Source organism: Rhamphochromis sp. 'chilingali' (assembly GCF_963969265.1).
Source record: "Rhamphochromis sp. 'chilingali' genome assembly, chromosome: 21".
Taxonomy (NCBI): Eukaryota; Metazoa; Chordata; class Actinopteri; order Cichliformes; family Cichlidae; genus Rhamphochromis; species Rhamphochromis sp. 'chilingali'.
Window position 1 is genome coordinate 5101511 of NC_137949.1, and position 25744 is coordinate 5127254.

Genomic DNA, 25744 nt, shown 5'->3' on the forward strand with positions numbered 1-25744 from the left:
TTTAGTTATCCCAAGTTTTACTTAGTAAAGGCCATTTCCTATAATTTACTAATTCAAAGTTACTCAGTAGTGTTACAGCTGAGGGTTTTAGTAGTGATGCAGGTCACATCATGTCTTCAAACACAAGGCAACTCCGGTAACCTCCTGCAGAACCACGAAGGTGGATAGCTCCATTAACATCGAGATGCAGTTGACTGATTAGTCCAGTAGAAAGCTCTGTCACCTCGCAGCAAGAAGGTCCTAGGTCCTAGGTGTGAATGTGAGCATGAAATGTTGTCTTTGTGTTAACTGTGTGATAGACTGCTGAGCTGTCCGGAGTCTGCCATTTCACCCTATGACCAGTGGAACAGGTTCCAACCCCCTCAGTGAGATAAAAGTGCATGGATGGACCCTTAATACTTTCCTCATAATTCTTATACTGTCCTATAAGAAGTCCAGAAAACCCACAAAAATGGCATACTAAATTCGCTATAGTGGGTATACTGCTTAGACGCACTAAAGCAAACTCTGCAACTGCTTGAACATCTACAGTTAAAAATAAGTCCTGGAAAAACTACAAATCTTGGGCAGCCTGTTCAAATACAGCTAAGCAAAGATGTCTAAGACCCCACACAGTCAATAAGACCATTCATTTTATAATCAAAACAAAACAGCATTAAGATGCTTTTAAGTGTCCTTGAGGAGCCCCTAAACGCCTTCCCTTAGGTGCCTTTTGAAATTTTTACAGCAGGGCTGAAATTACCTCCCGCAGTGCCTCAAAGGACTGCTTGGCTAAAGTTTGACTCTTTCCATCTATACTTTGAAACAAATAGAAAGAAACATGTTGGGATAACTACAGGATCCTGTCTTGTAAACACATCATTTACTCTCAGGGAATTTACTCCAAAAATGGTTCCTGAAAGCTCATCAAAGGTTAATGGGATGTCTTCAAGTTACTATTATAAAATTACTGTTACTCTGCTAATGTGCTTTTTTTGTTTGTTTTTGTTGTCATTGTGTATGGCTGCAAGATTCAGACATCAAGCTAACACACACAAAAAAAATTGGACCAAACTGCTCTGTGAGAAAATACATGCAGAGATGTTTTCGTAGTTGGTGTCTGTTTAGAAATGTGTATAAAAACCACAAACTTTGCAAACCCAGCAGCTCACTGTAAAAACGAACTCAGCTGCCTGTGAGACAAGACATGTTCTTACATCCTTGGGATCCTCCTCCTCACTCTTCGTGACACTCCATGCTTTATTTCATCACTGTATCTGCATTACTGAGGACTAGAAATATGTGCAGATTGACTCTAAACATTCAGGACATAGGCAAATTTTGCCACAGCTTTGAGCCATTCACTTGTGCCAGTTACTTTAGTAACGTTTTAATAGCAAAGGATGGTTTTACACTGGTGCAGAGTGCTAGTAAATCTGGGCCTCCATACCTTCAAGGACACCTGGAACTTCTTCTAGAATGGTTGCAACTCTCTGAAGGTGCTCCCAAGACTTTCTTCAGATTGCACTTTTTCCAGACAGCGATGTATGCAACACCAACTCTAAAGGGTCAGCATCCCTCATAGCTGCCTGCAACACTCACCTCCTGATCAATATGTTTTCCTATTGATTAGCCCTGCAGCCTGAATGGCAAGTGTCAATCAATCTTGGACTATCGATAAAAATGATTACTTTCTGATGCATTTATTTGCATTTAATGATCTTAATTATCATTCCCTAGATGCACACACACACACAAAACCTATTTTCTCATTCATACTGAGGTCTGTCCTCCTTTCTCACCTCCTGCCCTCATTACCCCTCCACCTCCTGCTCTATTCAATAATCCAAAATGTTCAGAATAAGACATGAAGAGAAGGGCCGACTCCTTCTACCCTTCCTCTTTCCAATTTGTTTCCTTCTTACTGGCCTTTCTCTCTATGCTTTCATCCCAATGATAACTGCCACAAACAAATATGCCCCAAACAGAAAGTGACCACCACAAACCACCAGACGGCTAAGTTTGAAAATGCATTTTTGAATTAATGCTACTGTGGCCTGTGCGATATCAAAAACATAGTAACAGTGTACAATCCTGGAGCATTTGAACTCAATTCCATCTTGTACTCTAAATTGAAAATATTTAGTAAGAGTAGTAATGACAAAAAGGCATCATCTATATGTGCCACATATTATGCAATTCCTCTCTAAAAGCGCTGTGTAGATGAGAGGATTTAAGGAAGGAAAGAAATCAAGTTTAAATAAGCCTGGTCCTCACAAGCGTACAAGTACAGCAATGTGTGTGTCAGCAGAGGTGCCATTAAACACATGTCACCTCTGATCCATGCTGAAATAAAGTCACACCTCTACATACACATCAGAAATACACACACGCACACAGATTTGTCACGCTTCATGCACACACACATGCACACACGCATGCAAACACACACAGTCTAAAGCACTCTACCGTACACTTATGTACACACACAATTCTCATCTCTCACTTCAATAAAACAAGCATCAATTTTGGTCTCCGATGGTGCCGCTGATCTCTTTACGGCTTTCATGGCATCAAAGTAACGGCCGGCTGTAAATCTGAACGCGAGGAGGAGATGGAAAAGCGGGGAGAATGAGAAAGAGGAGGAAGAAGAGGAATATGAGGAAGAAAAAAGATGTGGAGATTCAGGTGAAACTGGACAAATGATGTCAAAGAAGAGGTGGAGGAGAGGAAAAGGTAAGGAGGAAAGGAAAGGAAAGGGGACGAGAGGAGCTCCCAAGTAATGCGCTGCTGTTTTAAACACAACCTGTTTTTCTTTTTGTTTTTGTTTTTTTTGTTTTTTTTTTTTGGGGGGGGGGGGGGGGGGGGGGTTATAATTGCATGTGTATAACTGAAGAATCTCATTCAAGAATAACTAATAATTTCACTTTGGCCCAAAGAAGAAAACAAGATGTGATGACAGCAAAGACACCCAACGGCCTCAGTCAGCACCTATCCTGAGAGAACCCTGGCTTATGTTTTATAAAACTGAACCTCTTTGTTAACTTTCTTTAAACAAGTCATTGCTTAAAAAACAAACAGCAGTAAGATGTAAAACTAATACCAATAGGATACTAAAAACTGTTAAAACCAGTAAGTTAAACCCATAAAAGAATAAACTTGACAATAGATGAAAAACAATTCTGGCAGAGGCTGGTGGCACCCCTTAGCCTCCTGGTAGATACATCGAGTTACTGCATTTACAAACTTGGGTGTCCAAGTCACCCATCCGGCCGCTTGGCAGGGTGACGACAAATCGGCTTTTTATGGCTGACAGGTGCTAAAAAAAGGTAAGAACCAAAAATGTAAACCCACAAAATGAGTGGAAATATAATGAAATGACACTTAAGATGATACGACCCACTAAAATTAATTAAAGAACAAATCTACAAATTTCAATTATTAAAGCTGACAGAAATATGGTAAAATGATCATACAGACCAGATTTTTAGTATGGTTTATAACCACTGATAAGTTCATAGGATTTAATGGGGGTGTTGGTGTGTGTTCAGAGGATGCAACTGTTCTCTCTTCATGAAATGAAAACTTTAAATGTTCTCTCTTCATGAAATGAAAACTTTAAATTGTCGATTTGAATCCTTTCAGCAGCAGCACTGGTGAAGGTCAGCGTACCCGTGTCACCTTCAGTCTCTCTTAAATGCATGAGGGGAACGTGACATGAGGCGGCTGAAGCAAACCGACTGTCTGAATCCCAACATGTCGCAGTGTTTTAAATGCTGTAAGGTCAGACAGAGCGAGCTTCGAGCGGGTCAAAACCCACACTCACCTTCCACCATCACTCACGCCTCTAATGCATGAAAAGAAGAATGGGAGGAGTGTGTGTGTGTGAAGCTAAATAACCAGCAGAGAGCGTGTGTAGGTGAGTGTGTGGAGAGTGCGTCCTTCAGCAGGTCAGAGTCCCAGCTTCACCTCCTGCTGTCTGTCTGTAATGTATGAAAGTATCTGTCTGTCTGTAATGTATGAAAGCGTCTCCTCTGACTTTAAATCCTCGCCATGCAGGCGAAACCTCACCTCTGACCTCACACTGCAGCTTGCTGCCCAGCTTCATCCATTTCAATGGCAGCCATCTATAAAGCCCTGTGTCTAGACAATGTGTGCACACACAGATAAAGACTCAACGCAGGGATACCTGTGCAAGGAGGGTAGGTTTAACTAATGCACACATGCATTAAAATGCCGCTAAAAGGGGCGGGCGAGCCTGAGATTAATTACTTGGATTCTGTCCTATTAAAATCTGGCTTTTGCTCATGTCAACAGCAGAGTGAAAACTGTTAATGCACAGTTTGTTTTTAAGAACTTAAATTCCTTTAAAAATTAAAAATGTGATTTTTAGGTGTTTTGTAAAAATGTATACATTATACACATGTATACATCTTCTCTGAGACAAATACCTTTCAGACGCGGATTAGAAAGTTTTCTGAAATTCAGTTTTTATAAGGATAAGGAAGATCAAATGCATTTACATCTGCTAGTGTTATGGTCCCTCGATGTTAGACCCATATATTTCTATCCCCAGGCTTTGGTTTCATATCTGGTTGAGTTCAGAGTCTCCATGTATTCCTGCCTCCCTGGTTTTTCCGTGTCTGGTTTGGTCTCCATCTCTGTGGTTAGTTAGTTAAGCACGCTGAGATTCCCCAGTTCTGTTGGCTGTGTTCCTGGTTTATTCAGGTAATAGTTTTTCTAGCATGTGTCATGGTAGGTTTGATTCTCTTTGTCTCATTTTCTCACATAGGTTCAGTGTGTGTGTATGTGTGTAAGCTACTATGTACGTATGTAGCTTTTTGTCTTTGTTAGTGTCTATGTGGAATACACATGTATGCATGTGTTTGTTTGTCTTCATCAGGGTCCATGTAGAGTTTGTCTTCATTTGTGTCTGTACCTGTGGTCTATCTCTGGTCATGTAACTGTGTATGCCAGTGTTTTGTTTTCTTGATTATTTTCTTGATTTGCAATGTATTTAAGTAATAATTCTTCCCTTCAAATCTCTCTTCGCGACCTAGTGGTCCAGAGGAAGAGGTGTTTTTATTTGCTCAAGAACCATGGCTAAAAATGAGATTTGACAGAGTGATTGGAGTGAGGGTCCTGAGGCTGTAGAACAACCTGCCCGAGGAAATGAAGCTGGCTGACTCAGTAAATTCTCTTAGAGCTTAAAAGCACACACTGCTCTCTTTTTTCCAAAAGGCACAGATTACCCAACAAAAAAACAAGCTTTGTTACCTAAAACCAAGTCAACTGGTTCATAAAACAAAGAAGAAAGGCATGCTGGAAATCACAAAAAGGTAGCACATAGGGAACAGACAGTACAAAAAGAAAAGGACAGCATTGTATATACCTGGGATTAACAGGGGCTTGGATGTGGGGTGGAACCAGAAACAGGCGAAAGTAATCAAGACAATCAAACAGACAGGAAGTAAAACCCAAAAGAACACAATGGAGAAAACAGCTTCATTGACAGACCAAAAATGGAGACAAGACTCACATTAACATGAAAACAGAGAAAATTAACAGCAACAGGAATAATAGAATAACTCAGACATAAAAATTCAAACTTTCAAATGCTAAAATTACTGAGAAAGAGAAAGCCAAACACTACCATACTGACTTACATTTCAAAACTTGTCTGTTTCGTTGTATCATATGAAGCACTTTGGATTTACATCAGGTATTTATTTTAGTAAACTGATCGGAATCCTATATTTTTTCTTGTTCTTGTTTTGAAGGGTTTTGTTATCCTTCGAAATCCTTGATATGGACATCTAAGGGGCGCAGCTCTGTCTGGAAGCACGGAAACACCGGTGTGAAAGCCTGCTGTTTGTGAGAGGCAACCAATCAGAAAAAAGCTGAGGAACTGCAGCAGGGCCCAGTATAGGTTAAGACTAATTATAATGTAAGTTAAAAATTAAATGCAGAGTTGGAAATGAGCATTACAACAAGCATTACATTTGCATAACTCTTCAACTGGCATTATTGGACACTTGAGGGTTAAAACGCAAGTAGGACGTCCTTTTTTGCTCATCATTTAGAAGTTTGAAAATGTAATAATTAAAATGTATTTCTGAGAAAGTCAATCACTGGTAACAAACACTGAAGCACAATTCAACAGGGGCTCGTCTGTTTCATTCCTCTTGTACATATTTCTTTAGTTTCCCTGTGAGTCCACCCCCTCGCACACACCGGCCACGCCACATCCCATCATCCCCTTGGTGTGTCGCTGTGGCGATTGTTTGGAACAAAAGGTGGAGGAAGCTCTCTGAGGTCCAGATAACCTCCTGCAGCTTCCTGTCAGCATGCTAATACGCCTCTTTTCACACCAGACAACAGGGTCACACACACTTACACGCCATTTGTACAGTGAAAGACCAGAAACCTTCTTTCTTTTCTTTTGGTTTGTTTTTTGTACTTCTTTTCACAAGTCACTCAGTGTCTTTTGTTGTTTTCTGGCCTGTCCCTTTGCTCCATCTTTCTTTCCTTCATTCTCTCTCCCCTTCTATTCCCACTGCTATCCTCTTTCCCTTATGTTCATCAGTTGTTTTAATGTTTCATCCAGTTACTATATATGCATTATATTTTTCCTCCTCCTTTGTTCCTTCTTCCTGTACGTCATCCCTCTGCCCTTGTGCTTCAAGGGATTTAACTTCCCTTTCACCCATATGTTAAAGGCCATGTCATCAACTCTTTTCATCTATCCCTCCATTCTTTCACAGCAAAACCAAAGCGTAATCTGTCCTCTTTGACCTCCACCCACTCTCACTTCTCTTCATTTTCATTCCGTTTTCCCTCCTCACTGTAAGCATTTACATTGCCCTCCTTCTCTGTCCATCACATATTTAAGTTATCCACTTATGTCTCCTCTGTTCAGTTTTTTCTCTCAGTCCTCCTCCAACGTCATACTATCCCTTTACACACTTTAAGACTGAAGTTATTACAAACTTTCATCGCTTCTTTCTCCTTCTCCCTCTTCAACCCTCTCTTTCACTCCTTGCTTTATTCCTCCTCCTCTGTTATGTTAATTTTCTGTTTTCCTTTGCTCTTTCATGTTTTCCTTCTATCATTGCTAGTTTGCTTTTGTTAAGTCTTCCCTTTTTTATCCTTCTCTATCCCTTTGTTCATCCCTTCATCCTCTAACAGGACACACGCATGCACCACATTTTATAATTATTACTGATATTTTATTATCAGAGTGACATGGCAGTTCTAGAGTCAGTGCCATCAATTATGAATAGAAAAGTGTGTGTGTCTGTGTGTGGAAGAGTTCACTGAGGTGGCTCAATTAGCTGTGACCTTCCTCCTGCCCATCCCTACCCCTCTTCATCATCACCGCCTCCTTGTCTCCTCCCTCCTCCATCTCCCAGAATGCCCCTGTTTGACCTCATGCAAATGGCCGACCTCCCTGTCTCAAACGCACAAGGCAGAGAAAAAGGAGCAGCAAATGATGGAAGTAAGGGAGCAAGGAAAGGTTGAAGGGAATGAAGATGGGACAGGAGAAAAAAACTTATTTAAAATGGATTTTAAAACATTAAAAAAACATAATGAAAATTTGTAATGAATTCATAAAAAAGACTACATATTAAAATCAATTAAATTAATTTGCATCATAAATAGTCGACATGATAAATGAATTGCATTAAAATAAAACAATTAACTACATTAAAGGTTTTGTGAAAAAAAGTAAAATAAAGCAGTGATAGAAAAAAATCATAAATATACATTAAAAATATTAATATATAAAAATATTACACACATACATTAAAGAAATTTACATTAAAGCCAAAAAGAAGATGAGAACAGGATGAATGAGGGAGAGAGAGAACAACACTTTTAGAAGGAAAAAAGAAAGAAAAAGAAATCAGAATCATGAAGGAGAAAATCTGGTTTTATATTTAAATCAGGTGAAGGGCCACTATTAGGTGGATAAGGTTGCTGAAAGGCTGGACTAAAGACATTACTCAACTCAGCAAACACATTAGTAGAAAGGTGATTATTCTATCGAGGGTGGAATCAAGGGTGTTTTCAATTTAGAAAAGTAGAATATATGACATAGATGTTGAACTGGAATGCACAAGTGTTGCTAATAAAGCACTTGATGACAGCGGGGAGGAAGAACTCCATTAAACAGGAAGAGACCTCTCACAGAACTACACTCAGGCAGGCGAAGCCAAAAAGTAATATGTTGTATTGTGATATATACGCACAAAAAAAGCTGCTCATTGCATCATGGAAAGTGATATGAAACCATCTTAGTTAAGTAGAAGCACATTTTCTGCTGGTGGATAATGAACTTTGTTTCATTTGGGTTTTCCTGTGTGTGTTACTCCTGTTTATATGGAGCTTTTATAGTCTTACCAACTACTCAAAGTATTTTTAACTACAAGTTACACAGACAGTGCTTTTATTTTGTAATATATCTATCTTCCATTGATGGCCAATTTAGAATCACCAATGAACCTAACATGCTGTGGTGAACTGTTGGAGGAAACTGAAGTACCTGGGAAAAAAACCCTTAGAGGTACAGGGAGGACATGCAAATGTCACAAAAGAAAGACCCCAATTGGGGTTTCAAACCAAGAACCTCATTGGTGTGAGGCACCAGTGTTAACCGCTGCACCAGTGTCTGACCAGCTCTGACTCCAGAAACCTGGATAAATACCTGACATAAGTAAATGCTGTAAGACGTAAAAATCAAATGCATGATCCAATTATTTAACAGAAGCACTTAACAGACGTGGAATTGCTTGTCACATAGATTTCAGAATCCATTGTCATCTGCTTGAAACAGTGATAGGCAGGTTAAACAATACCATTGTCCCAACACGTACATGTTACACCCAACATGTAAGGCTTATCATGTCAAAGTAGAACTACATATCAAACACATGTGTCTTTGTTGCATGTAAGCATTTCTAATATAATGAAAACCAGGACATTCATTTCCATAAAAGCACACTCAAAAATGGTGTTTTCAATGTCCACGCTGTGAAATGTAACCATTAATGTTTTCAAATGTTTCCCACTTACAGAGTACCCTTAGGTTTCTTGGTCGATATAAGAGCATGGTATTTTCTGGTATGTGAACATCAGTGTGGATGTTGAGAGACCAGAGGAAGGAAGAAGCAGACAATCTGACAGTCTGCTTTAGCTGCTTAATGCTAATTCATTCAATGTTCCCCCACAGACCAGCAGCCGCCCATTGGGAATACGGGTGGAAAGAGAGAGACAGACTGTGTGTGTGTGTGTGTGTGTTACTCCCAACCCGCTCTGAGGGAATGTGGATGGGAGTGAAAGAGAGCAGAGATCAGGCTCTGCCTCGCTTTCCAATGACCCTGTATTTGTGTGTGTGTGTGTCTGTGTGTGTGTACATATTTTTGTGTGAGTAGCATAAGTCTTATGTGCACTGGTGTGTGTGACCTTCCATGAGTGTGTGTATGTATGCATGGCAGCAGGTCTGAACATTGGAGAGCCTTTTTAAATGACAAAGACAGAAACAAATCACTTCACACACCTCTGCAACACACACAGACACAGACACACACACACACACACACACACGCAAACAAACATGTTGTCTGGAAGGAGACCAGCCCAATCCACTGAACAAAGCAATAAAGAGAGAGACTATCTGATTCAGACTCTATGTCGATTGCCCACCATATATCAGCGTAAAAGGGAGATTTAAAGGGTAGTTCCAGCTTTCTTTCCTGCTGCTTTCCACCACAATCCAGTGGACCTACCAACATCATCTCATATCATGTTTTAACAGCATGTTGCCCTGCTTTCTGCTTTTTGTAAATGCATGTGTTTAGTTGTTTATTGTAATCTCAAACCCCGACTGTGAGAGCTGTGCTGCCAGAGAGAAGCTGACGCTACCATTTTCTTCTTCTTGTATAGAGTATAATGACTGGTGGCAAAACAAAGTTCACCAATATTCTCGCGTGCATACAAAAAGAATACTATATATGGACATATCTAAGTCTATAAACTTTGGCCCTAAAAATTGTTGTTCGTGTGTGCATGTGCATACATGTGTGCCCTCCTATGCTGTTGCATATGCCGGCCTGGCATGAAGAGAGGCTGGCTGCCGACCACATTTGGGTGTAACGGGCGAGAATCCAGCAGACTAATTTGGGTCTGGCTGGGACAGCGCAGTTATTATTTTCCTCTGGACCATCAGGCAGAGGACACACAGCCATCTGCTGCACGCGCATACACAAACACACACGTCTCAATTATATCACTAAGAGGGCAGCTGCAAGCGCTGCCTGTCGTAAACACACACAGACAACGTTTATAAGTACATGAACATGCACACATTATACTGTGTTGTTGGATCAACAGGGTGTTACAGAGAGACAGATTCTCCTGCTGGCGGCCTCTACAGAGAATGACAGGAAAGGGACACAGACAATGTTTCCATCCACCTGTTTCATGAGCATTTTGAATGAGGATGTGAAAAACTATGAAAACAAAAAGATGACATTGTATGCCAATCCCACCCCATGCTGCAAAAAAGTTGTTAACCTCTATGACTGCATCAATCTCTTTTTTCACTCTCTCTTAAAAAGGCGCACACAGTTAAATTCAATCCTGTCACAGGTGAAGAATGGCAGTATGTACAACAGTTTGTGAGATCAGAAACAAGTGTGAGATCAGAAATGTCACTTTTTTAAGCATTTTTTTCAGGTCAATTTTATCATCTTGTAAGCTATTTTGGTCAAAATCTGGAAAAAGCTCAACATGCAGAATCAAATTCAATTAAAAAAAAAAGTTAAAATGGACCCATCTGCACACTTCCAGAGCAAATCAAATCATTTTGATCAATTGTTGGATGCTACTAGACTAACTTTGCATGATTCATGATCTAAAATGCTCCCTCCCCTCCCTTTAAGATAATTTTCTTCTGATTGGAGGTCCCTCCCAAATAAGAGGTTTTAAAAGCTACAAAATCCTGCATTAAAATTCCAAAATGAGAAAAAAATTTAGCTTAAAAAAAGAAAAGAAAAGAAAAAAAAAGCAGCATGAGGTGAAGTTGAGGGAGAGGTGGGATGTTAACTTTTCGCAGCAGCCATGTTTAATTACAGCTCCACTCTTTGTTAATGACTCTATTAATAGGCTGTTTGATTGGCCGGCCACGTCCCCCGTCTCCCTGACGAGACAGCAAAGAAACGAGTTAAACGGGTAAATCCTCTTTACACATAAATCTGCCTGAAGATTGTTTCAGCGCCGACCACCAAGCGAGAAAATTCATAACCTCGTCAATTTGTTAAAAGGCTTAAAAAAAATCCTCCCTCACCTCCCCGCCACCCAGTCATTTCTCCTGCACGCCACGATCTAATTAAAGTTGAAAAATAATTAGCGATATATTTTCCTTCCTTTAAAGAGAAAAAATGAAAAAAAAAGAGGGAAGGCCAGTGATTAAAGGAGAAGAGGAGGAAGGGAGAGCAATTAAGAGGATGGAGGTTGACGAACTCTGTGTACACATGTAGGATTACAGGGTGAGACTCGAACATAGCAGAGACAAGCTTGATCTCTCCCTCTCTCTCTGTCTTTCACTTCTTCTTCTTTTTTTTTAATCGGTGTGCCACTTCTTCAGCAGCTGATAAAAGCTGAAAGAACAAGATAACCAGCTCAGCGGAGCTGCCGGAAAAGCTTACGGGACCCGATTTGACAATTAATCAATTATTTGATAGAAATCATCAATCAATCTAAGTGGGGGGAATTAATCCAAGAGGTGGATAGAGAGAGATACAGAGACACAGTGATGGAGAGAGAGAAGAGGGGGAGTGATGTACCTTCTTCTTTAATTTGGTAAACTGATTGGCTTTTTTCCTTGTTTCCATATCTTAGAGCTTCCTATATCCAATTTACAGAGACAGAGTTTACAAACTAATGGAGAGAGAGAGAAAGGGAGAGCTACATCACAGATGGTAAATATGAGTTTCTTTCAACAAAACAATGCTCAGCTCAATTTACAGATATTGGAACGTGACTGTCAGAACATTATACACGAAGACCTCCAGTCAAAGAGGCAACTCGGATTCATTATCAAACATCCTGAGCTCCATTAGTAACCTCAGACTGTACAGAGGTTACTCTGTAACATAGTTTTCAGTGCAACTGGGAATAGAGAAATAATACACATGCTCAAATCCAAGACTTAAACCTAGCATCACAGGACAGGAGACACAAAGTTATTGGTGTGTGATTTGCTCCAGTCGCACACACTCGGGGTAAAGGTTGATACAACGTTGAAGATTACAATGACTGGACAAACCATAGATCTTTTTCTTTTTTATGCATTGAACAATGGTTCTGCCGGATGTTTCTTTCCTGTTAAAAGGGAGTTTTTCCCTTTATACTTTTGCCAACCCCCTGGGGGTCATCTGATTGCTGGGGTTTTCTCTCTGTTATTGTATGGGCTTTACTGTACCTTACAGGAGTGTTTCCCAACCTTTTGGAGCCATGGCACATATATAGCAGAAATGGCTCGGTGTGTCCCCAGTATACCTTATTCGCTTTCTTCTGATCACTACTCATGCTAGGGCCTTCATCTGGGTTGGAATTTTCTCCAGGATCCAGGACAGATCGACAAAGACTTTTTCTTTTGCAATATTTATCTATTGCTATTATGCGCTGTGTCGTCTCACAACATCACTATTATGTAATTTCTTCTTCGTCCTTTTCTGTTTTACAGGTAGTTGGCAACCCATTTAATTAGAGCAGGTAGTTGTACTGCCCTCTAGTGGAAGAGAATGTAATTGTTCTGGCCGTTACTCACACCTATCGCTTAGAGTACTAATCAGGTGGAACCAGTTAATCTTTCACGGCACACCTAATCATTTGGTTGGGAAACACTGCCTAAAAGTATAAAGCACATTGAGAAAAATGTTGTTGAGATTTGGCGCTTTAAAAATAAAAATAATATTCAATTTAATTGAATAAATGACAATTTCAAATGCCTAGAGTAAACTAGAAAAGACCCAGCCTAGCTAACTTAGACTGGATTAGTTGGTGGGGTTAGGTTGAATGCTAATTTCTCATAGCTGTGAATGTGAGTTTGAATGCTTGTCTGACTCTTTGTCTTAGCTTTGCCACCATCTGGTGACATGTCTGTTGTGAACCCTGCTTCTGGCTGGGATACCTGACTGGAGTAGGCTCCAGCACCCCTGCAACCCTGATAAATATAAGTTGAAAAGAATGGATGAATATAAAGAAATCCAAAGAATAGTTAATATATACTGAAGGACTGAGGGGTATTTGGGTTAATTTCAGCTTTTTAGTCCCATGACTTGTTAAGGAGTTATAGAATAAAAAATAAGGAAAACAATGAATCACAGCACAGCAATAGATGTCATGTCTATATATAGTTATGACATTTCCCGATCTAATCCTTATATTAGCAGAATATCACACATCAGTGCTTTCCACCAACTGTTACATGCATGATTTGTACGAACACTTTCTGATCTGCTAGTGCTATAAGTAAGGTTTGGCTAACATTCTGAAAATTCTTCTTGTATGTTTGAGAGTTTCACAAATCTCTCAAGAGTCTTTTTAATATTCATGCTGCACAGACACAAGGACACAATCATTGTCAGTTGTTCTCTGAAGGACTGTACGAGCGCCTCGCCTTACAATCCATCATGTAAACAAGTAAACATCGGTTGCTGACCTTCCAAATTGATTGTTACTGCCTGCTACAGTCGTATGCAATCAGGTGTTGGAATACGTGTCATTTTCCTGCCTGTGCCTTAGGTGTCCCTCTGTACTTCTGAAGCCAAGCCAAGGAAGAAAATACTATTTGTGTCACTGTGTCAACACAAAGTTTAGGGACCAAGTAACAAAGATTAGGCTAAGCTCACAAAAAGATTGTGGTGGAAAAACAACATGCACAAGAAACACAGATTCTGTTGTCAAAGTGATAGACTTTTTACACCAAACAGCTAACTAGTGGCCAGTTTTCACACACACATGTCCCTCAGTGCGGTTTCAACAAATATGTCCTCTCTGTTTGCATGGGGGCCTGGAAGGTACTTCCTATAAAACCAACCGAATGTAGCTCCTTGTTGACGATTGGCTCTTTGATCTATGTCCCCTTTCACAAGTCTTTGCAAGTGAATTGAAAAGGGTGCTTTTCCTGATTTCTACCTGTTGTGCAGTAGATGGCGTTTGGCACGCTGCTGAGACCTTTGTGCAGTGGTGCATTCAGGCACTGTGGGAATCACCAAATGTGGAACTCAGCTCATTAATAACATCTTTTTTTTTGTAAAGAGAAAGCTTAGAAAAATGATTTGGCCTTAAAGATGACAATACAGATCACAAAACCAGTTGTGTTTGACAGCTGATGGCTACATTTCAAAGCAAACACTGTAGGTTAATGAAACAAATTTGTTTCCTCTTATTAAAATTAAGTCAGCAAAAGCAGACAAACATGTCTAATGATGCTTTTTTTCCTTTTTTTACTCTGTATTTCCTGTTTTCATGAACAAATATTGGCATTTCGTACACAAGCTGACAGAAGCTACAATGTAAACAGGCTGATATGACAGTTTGAATCCTATTTAATTCAGCAACACACACACGCACACACACACACACACACGGCTTGTCAATACAGACTTATTAGTGCCTCCAAGGTCGATGTGTCGACCTTCAGGATGGACGCCTGTCTCTATTAACAGGAACTGGGGGAAAGTGAGCCAATTGAGACACAGAGCTCGTCACCAAGCTGACAAAGTACAATGACGTGCCCCCACCCCCATCCCAACACATACACACACATACACGGCAATAAAATATGCATTGTCGCTCGCTGCACAAATCAACAACCGTCCGACCAGCTGATGAGATTTTAAATGAGCCTTAATTTGTTGGGAATTGTCTTTGGTGACGATAGACGAGAGAAGGAAGAATGATAGAACAAGAGACGGACTAAATAAACACCAAGAGACAATCAGAGATAAAGATGGAGAGACAGAGAGAGAGAGACAAAGGATCAAAAAGAACAGGACTGAGCTTTGAGATGCTTAATGTTTTTTCTTGACATAGCAGTGACAAAACAGGCACACAGGTGTGCGACTTACCTGTGACAATCCCAGGTAGATGGAAACCGTCTCAGAGATGTAGAGGAAGCGCCCCTCTTTGTTTAGTGCAAATACAAACCCATCCAGAGACTGAAACAGAGAAAAAGAGAGGTGGACGTTAAATAGACTTCTCAAAAAAACTTTCTTGGGTACAGAGTGTAAATAAAAGATGGCATACGAGTTCATCCATTGGTTGTTTTTTTTAAATAAAAAGATGAAAATTGTGTTGATTTCCATAAAACTTGAAACTGCTGATTAAGACAATAAACTCATCAGAAAAAGGTTTTCTGTGTTCATAGAGGAAGGGAAATGAGGGTCATTCTCTCACAGACTTCTACACAGTCAGAAATTGTTTTGCAGCCCCACCAGTAAAAAGAATGTCGATTTACTTTACTTCTTTCCTTCTATCCTTACTTTAGGAATTAACTGCATATGCATAAAACATTTTTTTAACCTAATTTTGCATGTTCACGATATTACTTTAGTGAGTTTCTCTTTTTCTATTGTTTTTAGTTAACAGCTACAGTGTTTTTCCACACTAGCTTTTAGTTGAGTTTTAGTTCAGCAGAATGACCTTGCTTCAAAAGCAGCTACCGACCCAACAAGTCAATAAAAGCCCATTAAAATGTAGCAGCTACAGCCACAATAGTCTTGATTGTGATTTCTTTTTTTCTTGTCCATCTCCTTCTTTGTGTTGTCGCTGTCACTTTCTTACCAACTAACCCCCCGCCCCCACTGTCACTTTGTTCTTGCCTAAAAAGATACAAATTCCCTACCTCTGCTGCTGTTAAACAATGGATGGTGGGGCTGTGTTCATGAGGACATCACAGAGCAGGAGGAAACAGTCCAACATAACACAGCAGATGGAAAATAAAGTAACTCATATTTCCTCCTGTTGACAATGTGACAGCAATGAAAACAGAAATCTGACAAATTTTCCAGATGTCACTGTGACATCGACATCTTTTCATTATTCGTAGGTTGTTTTAAACATTTGCTTTCAGTTCCTTCATTAAAAACAAATCTCAAGATTTAGCTGACAAGAGGATTTTTTTTAAAAATACATGGAAAAGTAAGTCCCTCTACACACACACACACACACACCTCCACAAAGACATCCAAGTGTGTCTAATGGTGTATTTCCGTGACGATCATGGTGCCACACTCGACTTCAGCAGCAAATCACACATGCAAAGATGACACACACATGCACATTTACACAAACGCACACACACACACTCAAGCAAATGCACGTCTGAGTGTGTCCAATGCTGCTGTTATGGGAAGATCATGGCAGAACACTCGACTCCTTGAACACAATACACTGGATCCAAGCACACACAGACACACACAAAGGCAATGATACTCCAGAGGTCAGCCAGGTTAATTACATGTAGCGTCCTACTGTTATTGGTAATACACGGTTTCCTCCTGTGTGCACATGCATGTGTGCATGCTAGTGTGTGTGCGTGTTATATCTTGACACTAAGTGCATACTGCATGGTGTGTATTACTTTGGGAGAGAAAGAAGTGCAAGCAGTCTGAACCATTTAAAGGGATTGAAGATAACTGACTCAACTATTAGGTACAGTCCAAGACAATGTGTTTTTTTTTTCTTTCATCCGTTATTGGTCACATTATTGATCATGGATCAAAGCTATTGATCCAATAAAATGATTTAACATAGAAATACATTAAACTATCAAACAGCTACCAGAATGACTCCCCTTTTGGATGCTTTGATACTTTGAGGCTTTTACATTAATCAGAAAAGTGAGACAAAGAAAAAAGAGACTTTCTGGATTTTGACAGTTCAAATGTCATCTGTGTAGCAGCTAAGTAGCACCTTCGGTGTGACTGTTGGGTATTTAATTTTCTTCTTTCTCTTTGTCAGATATAAAGTGCTATTTGGAGATGGCCTTTAACCTTTTATGCCTGGCTAATTATTCTAATGCTTACATGGAGGTGTATGGGTATGTGTTGTCGCTGCACCCCCACCGCCTGTGTCCGTTTAGTCTGCCCTCTCAGCTAATGAGATGTTAATGAGATGTTAATCATCAGTGAGCCGCATCAATGTCCATCCATGCTGGGTTCCTCATTAACACACATCCTGACTCTTTCTAAGTAGGTGTGCGCAAGCTTTTGTGTGTATATGTGCAGTTGGGCACATGTTTGCTGTGTTTCTCTATCTGTGTGTGTGTGTTGTCAGATTACGATCCAGATGGTTGTTCTCTGTTTTGATGCCTTTCACTTTAAATGTCTTTATCCTCTAATAAGTTCATTATCCTTAGAAGACATTTAAACGTAACAGTTAGCTCAATACAATATTGGTTAGATATATTAATCTGGTCCCAATAACACACAGTTTATGAAAATATGACTGGAACCTGTTTTTGTGCTTTGCATAGAAAACAGAAAAATATAAAATGCATTCACACTACAAGTGACTAAATTGTAAAACGGACCATCGGGTCACCACTGAAGTGCTGCTCTTGGACTTGCCAGTATCATCTCTGGGCTTGTCTTCAAATGGACAGATAAATCCCAAGATATGGTTTATCTCTATATGACTGGCTGATGCTTCAGCACATCAAGCACAACTCTGATTCATTGCACATCACAACCATCAAGCACTGGCACGTGCCAGGCATCAGTTTGTAGCTTTGTAGCACCATTTTCCATTGACATTACTAGTAGTCAGTTGCCTCTGCATAGCTAGTGTGAAAACAGCATTAGTCACTTTGTTTAAATCAAACCAGCTGGGGTTATGAGAGCCTGTGAGCTTTGCATATGCTGATTTTGTTCTTCCTCATTTGATGGGATAAAAAGTGGAAACAATTTACAGAAGACATGCCTTTGATAAATGTGCACTAGAACAAAGATGACTGAGACTTCGTTTTGCAGAGACACTACTACAAAGAAATGGAACTCAGACAATCTCCAACACTGTAATGCCACAGATGTTGGTCGTTCCTTCTTTCCCTAAAAGCCCCTCGACATTATATCCGAGCCAGTCCGGTGACTGGAACGATATAAGCTCATAGTTGAGCTTTTCAATAGTTTCAAATGTGCGATGGCAGACATCAGAGAACAGTCCAAGAATAGGTTTAAGAAGCTGGAGATTTGCATAATCAGATTTTACTGATAATTCTATACATGAAGTTTTAATAATCAGGCCGTTATTGGAATAAAGCTCTTTCCATTCACATGGCTAAGGGTTTGGCCTTGTTACCATTATGTAACAGTTTCTTGGACAAACACATATACCGGCAAGAATGAATAAATGGTCATGGTCCCCGTGCCTGCCCTCACAAGGCTACACTTGTGTTTTTGCTTTCTCTCTCTCTCTCTCCCCTACCTCTCTGCCTGGGCGGAGCTCACTGCTGGCTCCCGCCCTTGGCTCACACACCTGTTGGCGATCAGCTGATTTCCCGACTACTATTTGAGGCTGGGCCACAGATCTTGTCATCGCTGGATGATTGTGCTACTAACGTTAGTCTCTCTTCCCAGCTCCCGTGGTCTTGTACCTTTACGCCCTACCTTCGTGACTTGTGAGTGATTTTTCCCTTTCTTGTTCCAGTTTACCTTCCCGGACCTGTGACCTTCCAGCTGTACGAATGTGTGTGAGTTGGATGTGAGGACGTGAGCGAGCGTGAGAGAGAGAGCCTTCTCCTAATCCCTTGGAACCCTGGATTTTTCTCCGTCACTGTATATATTATCGCACTAGTGTGTAAATAAACGGTGCTCTGAGACGTCAACCTGTTCTGCGCTTGAGTCCCTGCTTTCAGATTGTGACAATTTCTTTCTTTCATTTAATTTTTACTGTGGACCTATTGCAAAAAAAATAAGAAAAACAAAACAAAAAACCTTAAAATTTCTATAATCAATAGTGTGAAAACACAAACTTTCCTGTCATTTGATTGTTTATCAATTACTCAATTACTGTGGTGTGGTATAAATGCCCATGGGGCAGATCTTTATCAGCAGGAAGCACTATTAAACTTGCAAATTATGTTAAAAGTTCCCATTTTTTCTCTCCTTCGTATATTCCACAGCCATCGAAGTCTTTGCCAAGTGGATTCTGACCCTCAGGCCTAGTGTCTGACACCCTTGCTCTAGAAAAACTTTCTTTGTAATGTTCAAAACTATGTAACAACCATTAAATTCACAGCCTTAGATGAACCATAATGCACAATATGTGTGAGAAGTAACTATTAGAACCTATGATACATCTACTTTGCTCAATTTTGTTAACAGAAGTCTTGTTGAGAGCCACTGAATAGTTACTATATTATAATATAAATGCTTAAATAGTTCCTGAAAAGCTAAAGGGGTCTAATAAACCTAAGTAAAGCCATAATCGGTTGATAGTTAGTCCCCATTTTCTTCAGCGAAAGCTGCTGAGGTTTCTTGGAAAATTGTGACACAGCTGGTACGCCTCTGTCTTTTTGCCCCTTTATACAAACACAAGCCAACAGGGGGAAAAGGCTGAGATGTGGAGATAATCACAACCTGTGTTTTTCTTTTTACAGTTTTATCATCTTGTCTGATTGAGGTCCAGGTTTAGCAACAAGCAGCTCCAGGTGAAGGAACGCAAATCTGCCCATTTCAGAGGGATTAAAACGGATTAATTAGAATTGGAAAAGCGAGTTGAAAGGTGGAGGCACGTGTGTGTGTGTGTGTGTGTGTGTGTGTGGGTGGGTGTGTGTGTAAATTATGCTGATATGAACTGATGTAAACACTCACACAGACAGATATAGATGTGCTGTAAACAAACATAACCTTGCTGACTGCTTTGTTAAGTCCCCGGTTGCCTCCCAGAGGTTAAGCAGGCCTCTGATTATTAGAGCTCTGAATCCAACCAGAGCACAAACCAAATTTTATTTTTCTGCTGTGAGCTCGTGGTTTTTCCCTCAGCTTCCTTTGGTTTACACCAGAAATTATTTACAAGGTCGACAGGGTCTTGAAAGGTCGGTGAAAAGTTGTAAGATGCACAAAGGTCAGTGTAAGACTCAGAAAGCAAGTGTTTTCAAGCCTCACTAACTGACATTTTCAGCATGAATAGATGCCATAGTTGCACACTGCTGTTAACTATAACTACTCTTTTATTTATTGTGAACAGAGGGAAGCAGCTGTAACATGCAGGGAGGTGTTATTTTTTCATGGCAGAGTGTGATTGGACTACAAACCTAAATGGATATCAAAATGAAAAAGAATATAAATAAGCCTGTAAGAACATAATAACAATCTCACATTTAACCCTAAACCTCATCTGTAGCTTAAGCAGCAATAAGACTGGACTGGAGCCTGTAGGGCATGACAACCATTCACACTCACAATCACAGCAGTTAACCTAACACAACTGCATTCAGACTGTGGAGCAAGTCCACACAGAACGTGTAATGTCTGCATGAGGAGGGTGCAGCCAGCCCGTGAAACCAAACCCAAAATGATCTTGCAAAAAGACAGTGCGAACCACTACACTGCCAGGATGTCCTATCCAAAACTTGATGAGATCCACACCCACACTCTAAGCCAAATTCAGGCTTCATCAGACAGATTTGAGCTCTACAAACAAGACTAATCCAAAGACACTGAACCAGACAAAGACAATGAAACAACAGTGTAACCAGGATGAGCGACGCAGCCATTAGATGCAGTATCAGCTGACCTCAGCCTGTTTGCAGCGATATTGTTTTTCCTGGCCTTTGCTGTTTTCCACTTGTATTTGCATATTAATAACACATGCAGACACAGTGGGACCGTAGACCGTGTGTGCACTGTCTGGTTGGTCTATATGACTGTGCATATGGGTATGTTTGGGCTCTAGCTTGTTAATATTTTATTTTTCATAGTTGTGTGTGTGTGTCTGTGTGTGTGTGTGGATATGCATCCAGGACTTTATATTTACATGCATGCGCAGTGCAGAAAGACCAAGGATGAGTCTTAAGCACACACACACACACACACACACACGCGCACCTCTGCACAAAATAAAGTAACAACACATCCAAACATGTAGAAAACACAAGTACGAACACACAAGGTGGAACTAAATGGACATTACGGCAGAAGTCACGCACTAAGGCACACATACACAGAGTCATTGTCTCTATCTCTTCTCCTCTCTCTCCCTCACACACACATGCACACATATACAAACACACGCCCTGTGGCAGCAGTCCGTGTGTGTGTCTCTTTATGAAATCACAGAGGGTCTGACCGCCTCATAGTAATTATGCTAATTGCCTGGATGCCCTTGCCTTTATTTATGCAGGGCTGCTAAGATAAATAAAAGGAAATTGCTTTGGATCTAACTGTATTCATTTCAGCATGCTAACTAGAACACTAACTCTGCTCTCTGAGTCTGTGTGTGTGCGCAGCAAGAGAGCAACGGAGCAAGTGAGTAGGGGGGTGAGGTGTTCACAGATTTGTTTACCCTTCACAAATTCTGCAGGTAATTGCAATTTTGATTGTATATTTATTTATTTTGCTCCGTGTGTGGATGGATTGTATTGATGCTGTGTGTGTGTGTGTGCACTTCCTGTCTCTCAGTCATAATGAAATGCTTTGTTCTATTAACCAGAATATAACTGTCTGAGAATCACAGACTGCTCTGAAGTGAAACTAAAGCTCCTGAACAAAACGATCATAAGAAGTGCTCATTTTAATATGCAGCTGAAGGAGTTTAAATTAAATACTTGCGATTTAAAGATTTATCAAGATGTATCTAGTGCAAAATCCTAAAAAAGCCTCCCAACATCACTGAACCACTGCAAGATCCAATGCGACCCACCCATATGCCTACTTTGATGCAAGTTCTAACTTATCAGGTGTCATATCTGCTGTGTTCCGATGTTGGCTCTGTTCTCTGCAGGATTATTCTGCTGCTGTTCTGTGTAGCATGAAGATGGAAGTAAGCATGTGACTATAGTCGTCCAGATTGCAAAACCTATATACACCAATGATAACATGGATAATAACATTGCGATCACTGACAGGTGAAGTGAATAACATTGATTGTCTCTTCATCATGGCGACTGGGTCAGAGCATCTTCAAAACTGCACGTGGGGTACAAAGGCTGGCCCATGTGGTCCAATAAAAACAGACATAGGCACGAAATGTTCATGCTGATTCTGATAGAAAGGTGTGAGAATACACAGAGCATCACAGTTTGTTGCGTATGGGGCTGCATAACCGCAGACCATTATTATCCCGTGCCCAACAATGGGCAGAACCGGACCACAGAGCAATGGAAGAAGGTGGCCTGGTCTGATGAATCATATTTTCTTTTAAATCGTTTTGATAGCCAGGTGCATATTCATCACCTACTTGGCAAATACCTGGCACCAGGATGCACTATAGGAAGAAGGCAAGCTGGAGGGTCAGCTTGATGGTTTGGGCAATGTTCTGCAGGGAAACCTTGGGTCCTGCCATCCATGTGGATCTTACTTTGACATGTACCACTTATCTAAGGATCTTTGCAGACCATGTCCCTTCTTTCATGGAAGCAGTATTCCCTGATGGCTGTGATTTCATACTTATCTACTAATCAGGCCATAAAGTGAAATGAAATGGTTTGAGGAGCACAACAATAAGTTTGAGGTGTTGACTTGGTGTCCAAATTCCCAGATTTCAATTCAATAGGGCAACTGTGGGACATCCTGGTCCAATCCATGAAGGCCTCACCTCGCAATGTACAGGACTTAAAGTATCTGTTGCCAACATCTTGGTGCCAGATAAAACAGCGCACCTTCAGGGGTCTAGTGGAATCCATGCCTTGAAAGGTCAGGGCTGTTTTGGCAGCAGAAGGGAGACCAACACAATATTAGACATGTGGTCAAAATGTTATCCTTGATCTGTGTATGTAACATTTAAAAAAAAATCACAGTAGCATAATGAAACAGCTTTGTTTGTCTAAAGTACGAAATGCAAGCACAAAATATTCTCATTTTAAAGTAAATGCCATATTAAGTACATAATAATAAAGAAGGAAGTTGGACGTCCAGATTGTGATTCTAAGAGCAAAGACTGAAGATAATGCCAACTTGTTTGTTCAACAGTTTAATGCACCTTCAAGGTGCCCCATCCATGTCTTGCTATGTAAGGTGGGTCTAATAAAATCAGTCTCACACTGTGACAGACTATACAGTATCAATTTGAAGGTGTCAGACTGTGCCGTGAACACAACAGTGTATAACAACAGATGAACATTATCCGCTTATATCAGCCATCTGTGCTGTTCTTTTGTATTCAAAATGAGGATTCACAAGGTTCCATCATTTCATTTTATGTGCGTTTCCCCTCCCAAACTTCAGATGTAATGTCACTCAGTGTATGCTGATTGGTTGGTTCATAGATTTGCATCATAGCAGCTGTCACACAGTGTGAGTCTGTCCTTAAATTTCTGACAGTCTGAATTTTGCTGCGGGCCTTTTCGGTCCACCAGAAGCTCCATATCATTCATTACTGGATGTGCATGATCTCATGTCATCACTATTTGGAAACACTGTCCACAAATTGCACCATGATTCTCTTATGACCAAGTCTGATAGTTTGTACTAACATTTCCTGCTACCCAAATGGTGAATTTGGGCTGATTTACATCGTCTAATCACCTTCCTGCAAACCTAAGTCAAATGCTTGAAGACACGTGTACAGAAATTGATAGAACTGCAGAGAGAAACACCCAAATGTTAGGCCACAGATGTTAAAAAAGGAATACCACTTGATGCACAAACACACACACAGACACACGCACAAACACCCACACCCACAAATGTCCTAATCTGGGTGTTCAGACAGTAAAAGAAAGAATTGCAATTGATTAGTGAGCACTGCTGAATGGCTCGCTCCCTCTGCTTTCCACCTCCTGCAGATTACTGCATCGATCGCCTTCACACACACGCGCGCACCACACAACAGATGAGGCCATCTTTTAACCATTCAGAACAGCGGTTTAAATGTTACTGTCTAGCTCTCTGCCTCTTAATGACAAATGGAAAGACTGTGTGTGTGTGTGTGTGTGTGTGTGTGTGTGTGTGTGTGTGTGTGTGTGTGTGTGTGTGTGTGTGTGTGTGTGTGTGTGTGTGTGTGTGAGAGAGAAGGAGGGCGAATAAATTGTAGGATAAGACAGAGAAATGGAGGGAAAGGGTGATGTATAGGAATGACAAATAAAGAAATCAAGAAACAAAGAGAAAGAGGAAAATGGAGGGCAGGTGATTAAAGACAGAGAGAAAAAAGACAATCAAACGTGGATAAAAGACAAACATATTGACAACACACAGAAAAAGCAAAAGTGAAAATTAAAAAGTAATAACAAGGCTGATTAAAGAGGCAGAGCTAAAGTATTGAGGACTGAACATTATACCTATTGACTAGTGTGATACTTTGACACACGGTTTTGAATCCATGCCTCCAATCGTCTGTCTTTTCCAGCAGATGTTAAACCTGGCTGTGGGAATTTGCTCCCATTCAGGGTGATGAGGTCTGGATCACAATTTTTGTTGTGGTTATTCCCAAATGTGTTGGATGGGGTTGAGGGCAGAGCTCTATGCCCAGCAATCACATTATTGCACTCCCAACTATGAATAGTACTTTATCTCTTTTACATCTATAAGAACTTGAAATGTTTTGTTTACCTATCAACCAAGTCCAACCATATGCTCACTTTGTGGCTCTATAAGTAAGTCACCTAACTTCCGCCATCGTTTTGTCATTATTGCTGTCACCACTAGAGTGCATGGAGTATTGGTTATATATACTGATGCTGACTGTAAGGTCCCTGTCAGTACTCTCGCGGCAGCATTTTGGATGAACTGAAGGCTTTTCATTGTTCATTATTATTAACTTGATAATAATAACAAACGTACAATCAGTTCATAAATGCATGAACTACTTCTTTAGCATCACTCTGAGAGAGGATGTTTCTAAGTTTAGAGATATTGCATAAATGCAGGAAAGCAGTCCTACATATTTGTTGAATATGCTCAGTGCAGGGCATTTCCTGGACAAAAAGATTTCAAGATTTCTCACAGTGTTACTGGAGGCCAAGGTATTTCTATCCAAAGTAAGCATTTGGTTAGACACTATGTTTTTTAAGACTTACTACATAGTTTGAAGTGAGTGGCTGGTTTTAAAATCATTGTGTGTTGCAACATTAAGCTGTTCTTTACTTTGTACCATGGAGCTTAAGCTAGAAAAAGAAATACTTTTGTGTCAACATGCTTTTGGTTGCAGAGCAAAAAAAGAAAAGAAAAAGTGAAGGAGAGTAATGTACAAAGAGAGAAATGTGGAAGAAAAGTAGTACATTCTGTAGGAAAAAACACAAACTGGAGAAAAAGAAGAAAAATGAGAAAAAGATGCAAACCAGTTGGCAGAAGAAGTGCCATTCATGACAAACAGAAGAATAAAGACTAGTCAAACAGAAACAGAATCACCACAAGGAATGAATAACAGGGGAAGATTAATGGAAGAGAAGGACATTGACAGATGTGTTATTAATTGCAGGGAAGGGTAATACAGGACTGTTTCTTTATAACCAGAGAAACCAGTTAGAATGAGTTTTGCAATGCAAGGAACTTCCTAAATGTATTTCATCAGTCTCTTCCTCTCAAAGTTTTGTCTT

General features: G+C 40.3%; 1 protein-coding gene across 2 annotated transcripts in view; it reads right to left on the bottom strand.

The window, feature by feature from the left end:
- npas3 (neuronal PAS domain protein 3) overlaps window positions 1-25744 on the bottom strand; it is a 370655-nt gene that overhangs the window by 104869 nt on the left and 240042 nt on the right. For both annotated transcript variants that reach the window (XM_080870618.1, XM_080870619.1), the window contains one exon: window positions 15117-15206. In XM_080870618.1, the coding sequence (XP_080726744.1) occupies window positions 15117-15206 (90 nt within the window). The remainder of the gene's footprint in view (window positions 1-15116; window positions 15207-25744) is intronic.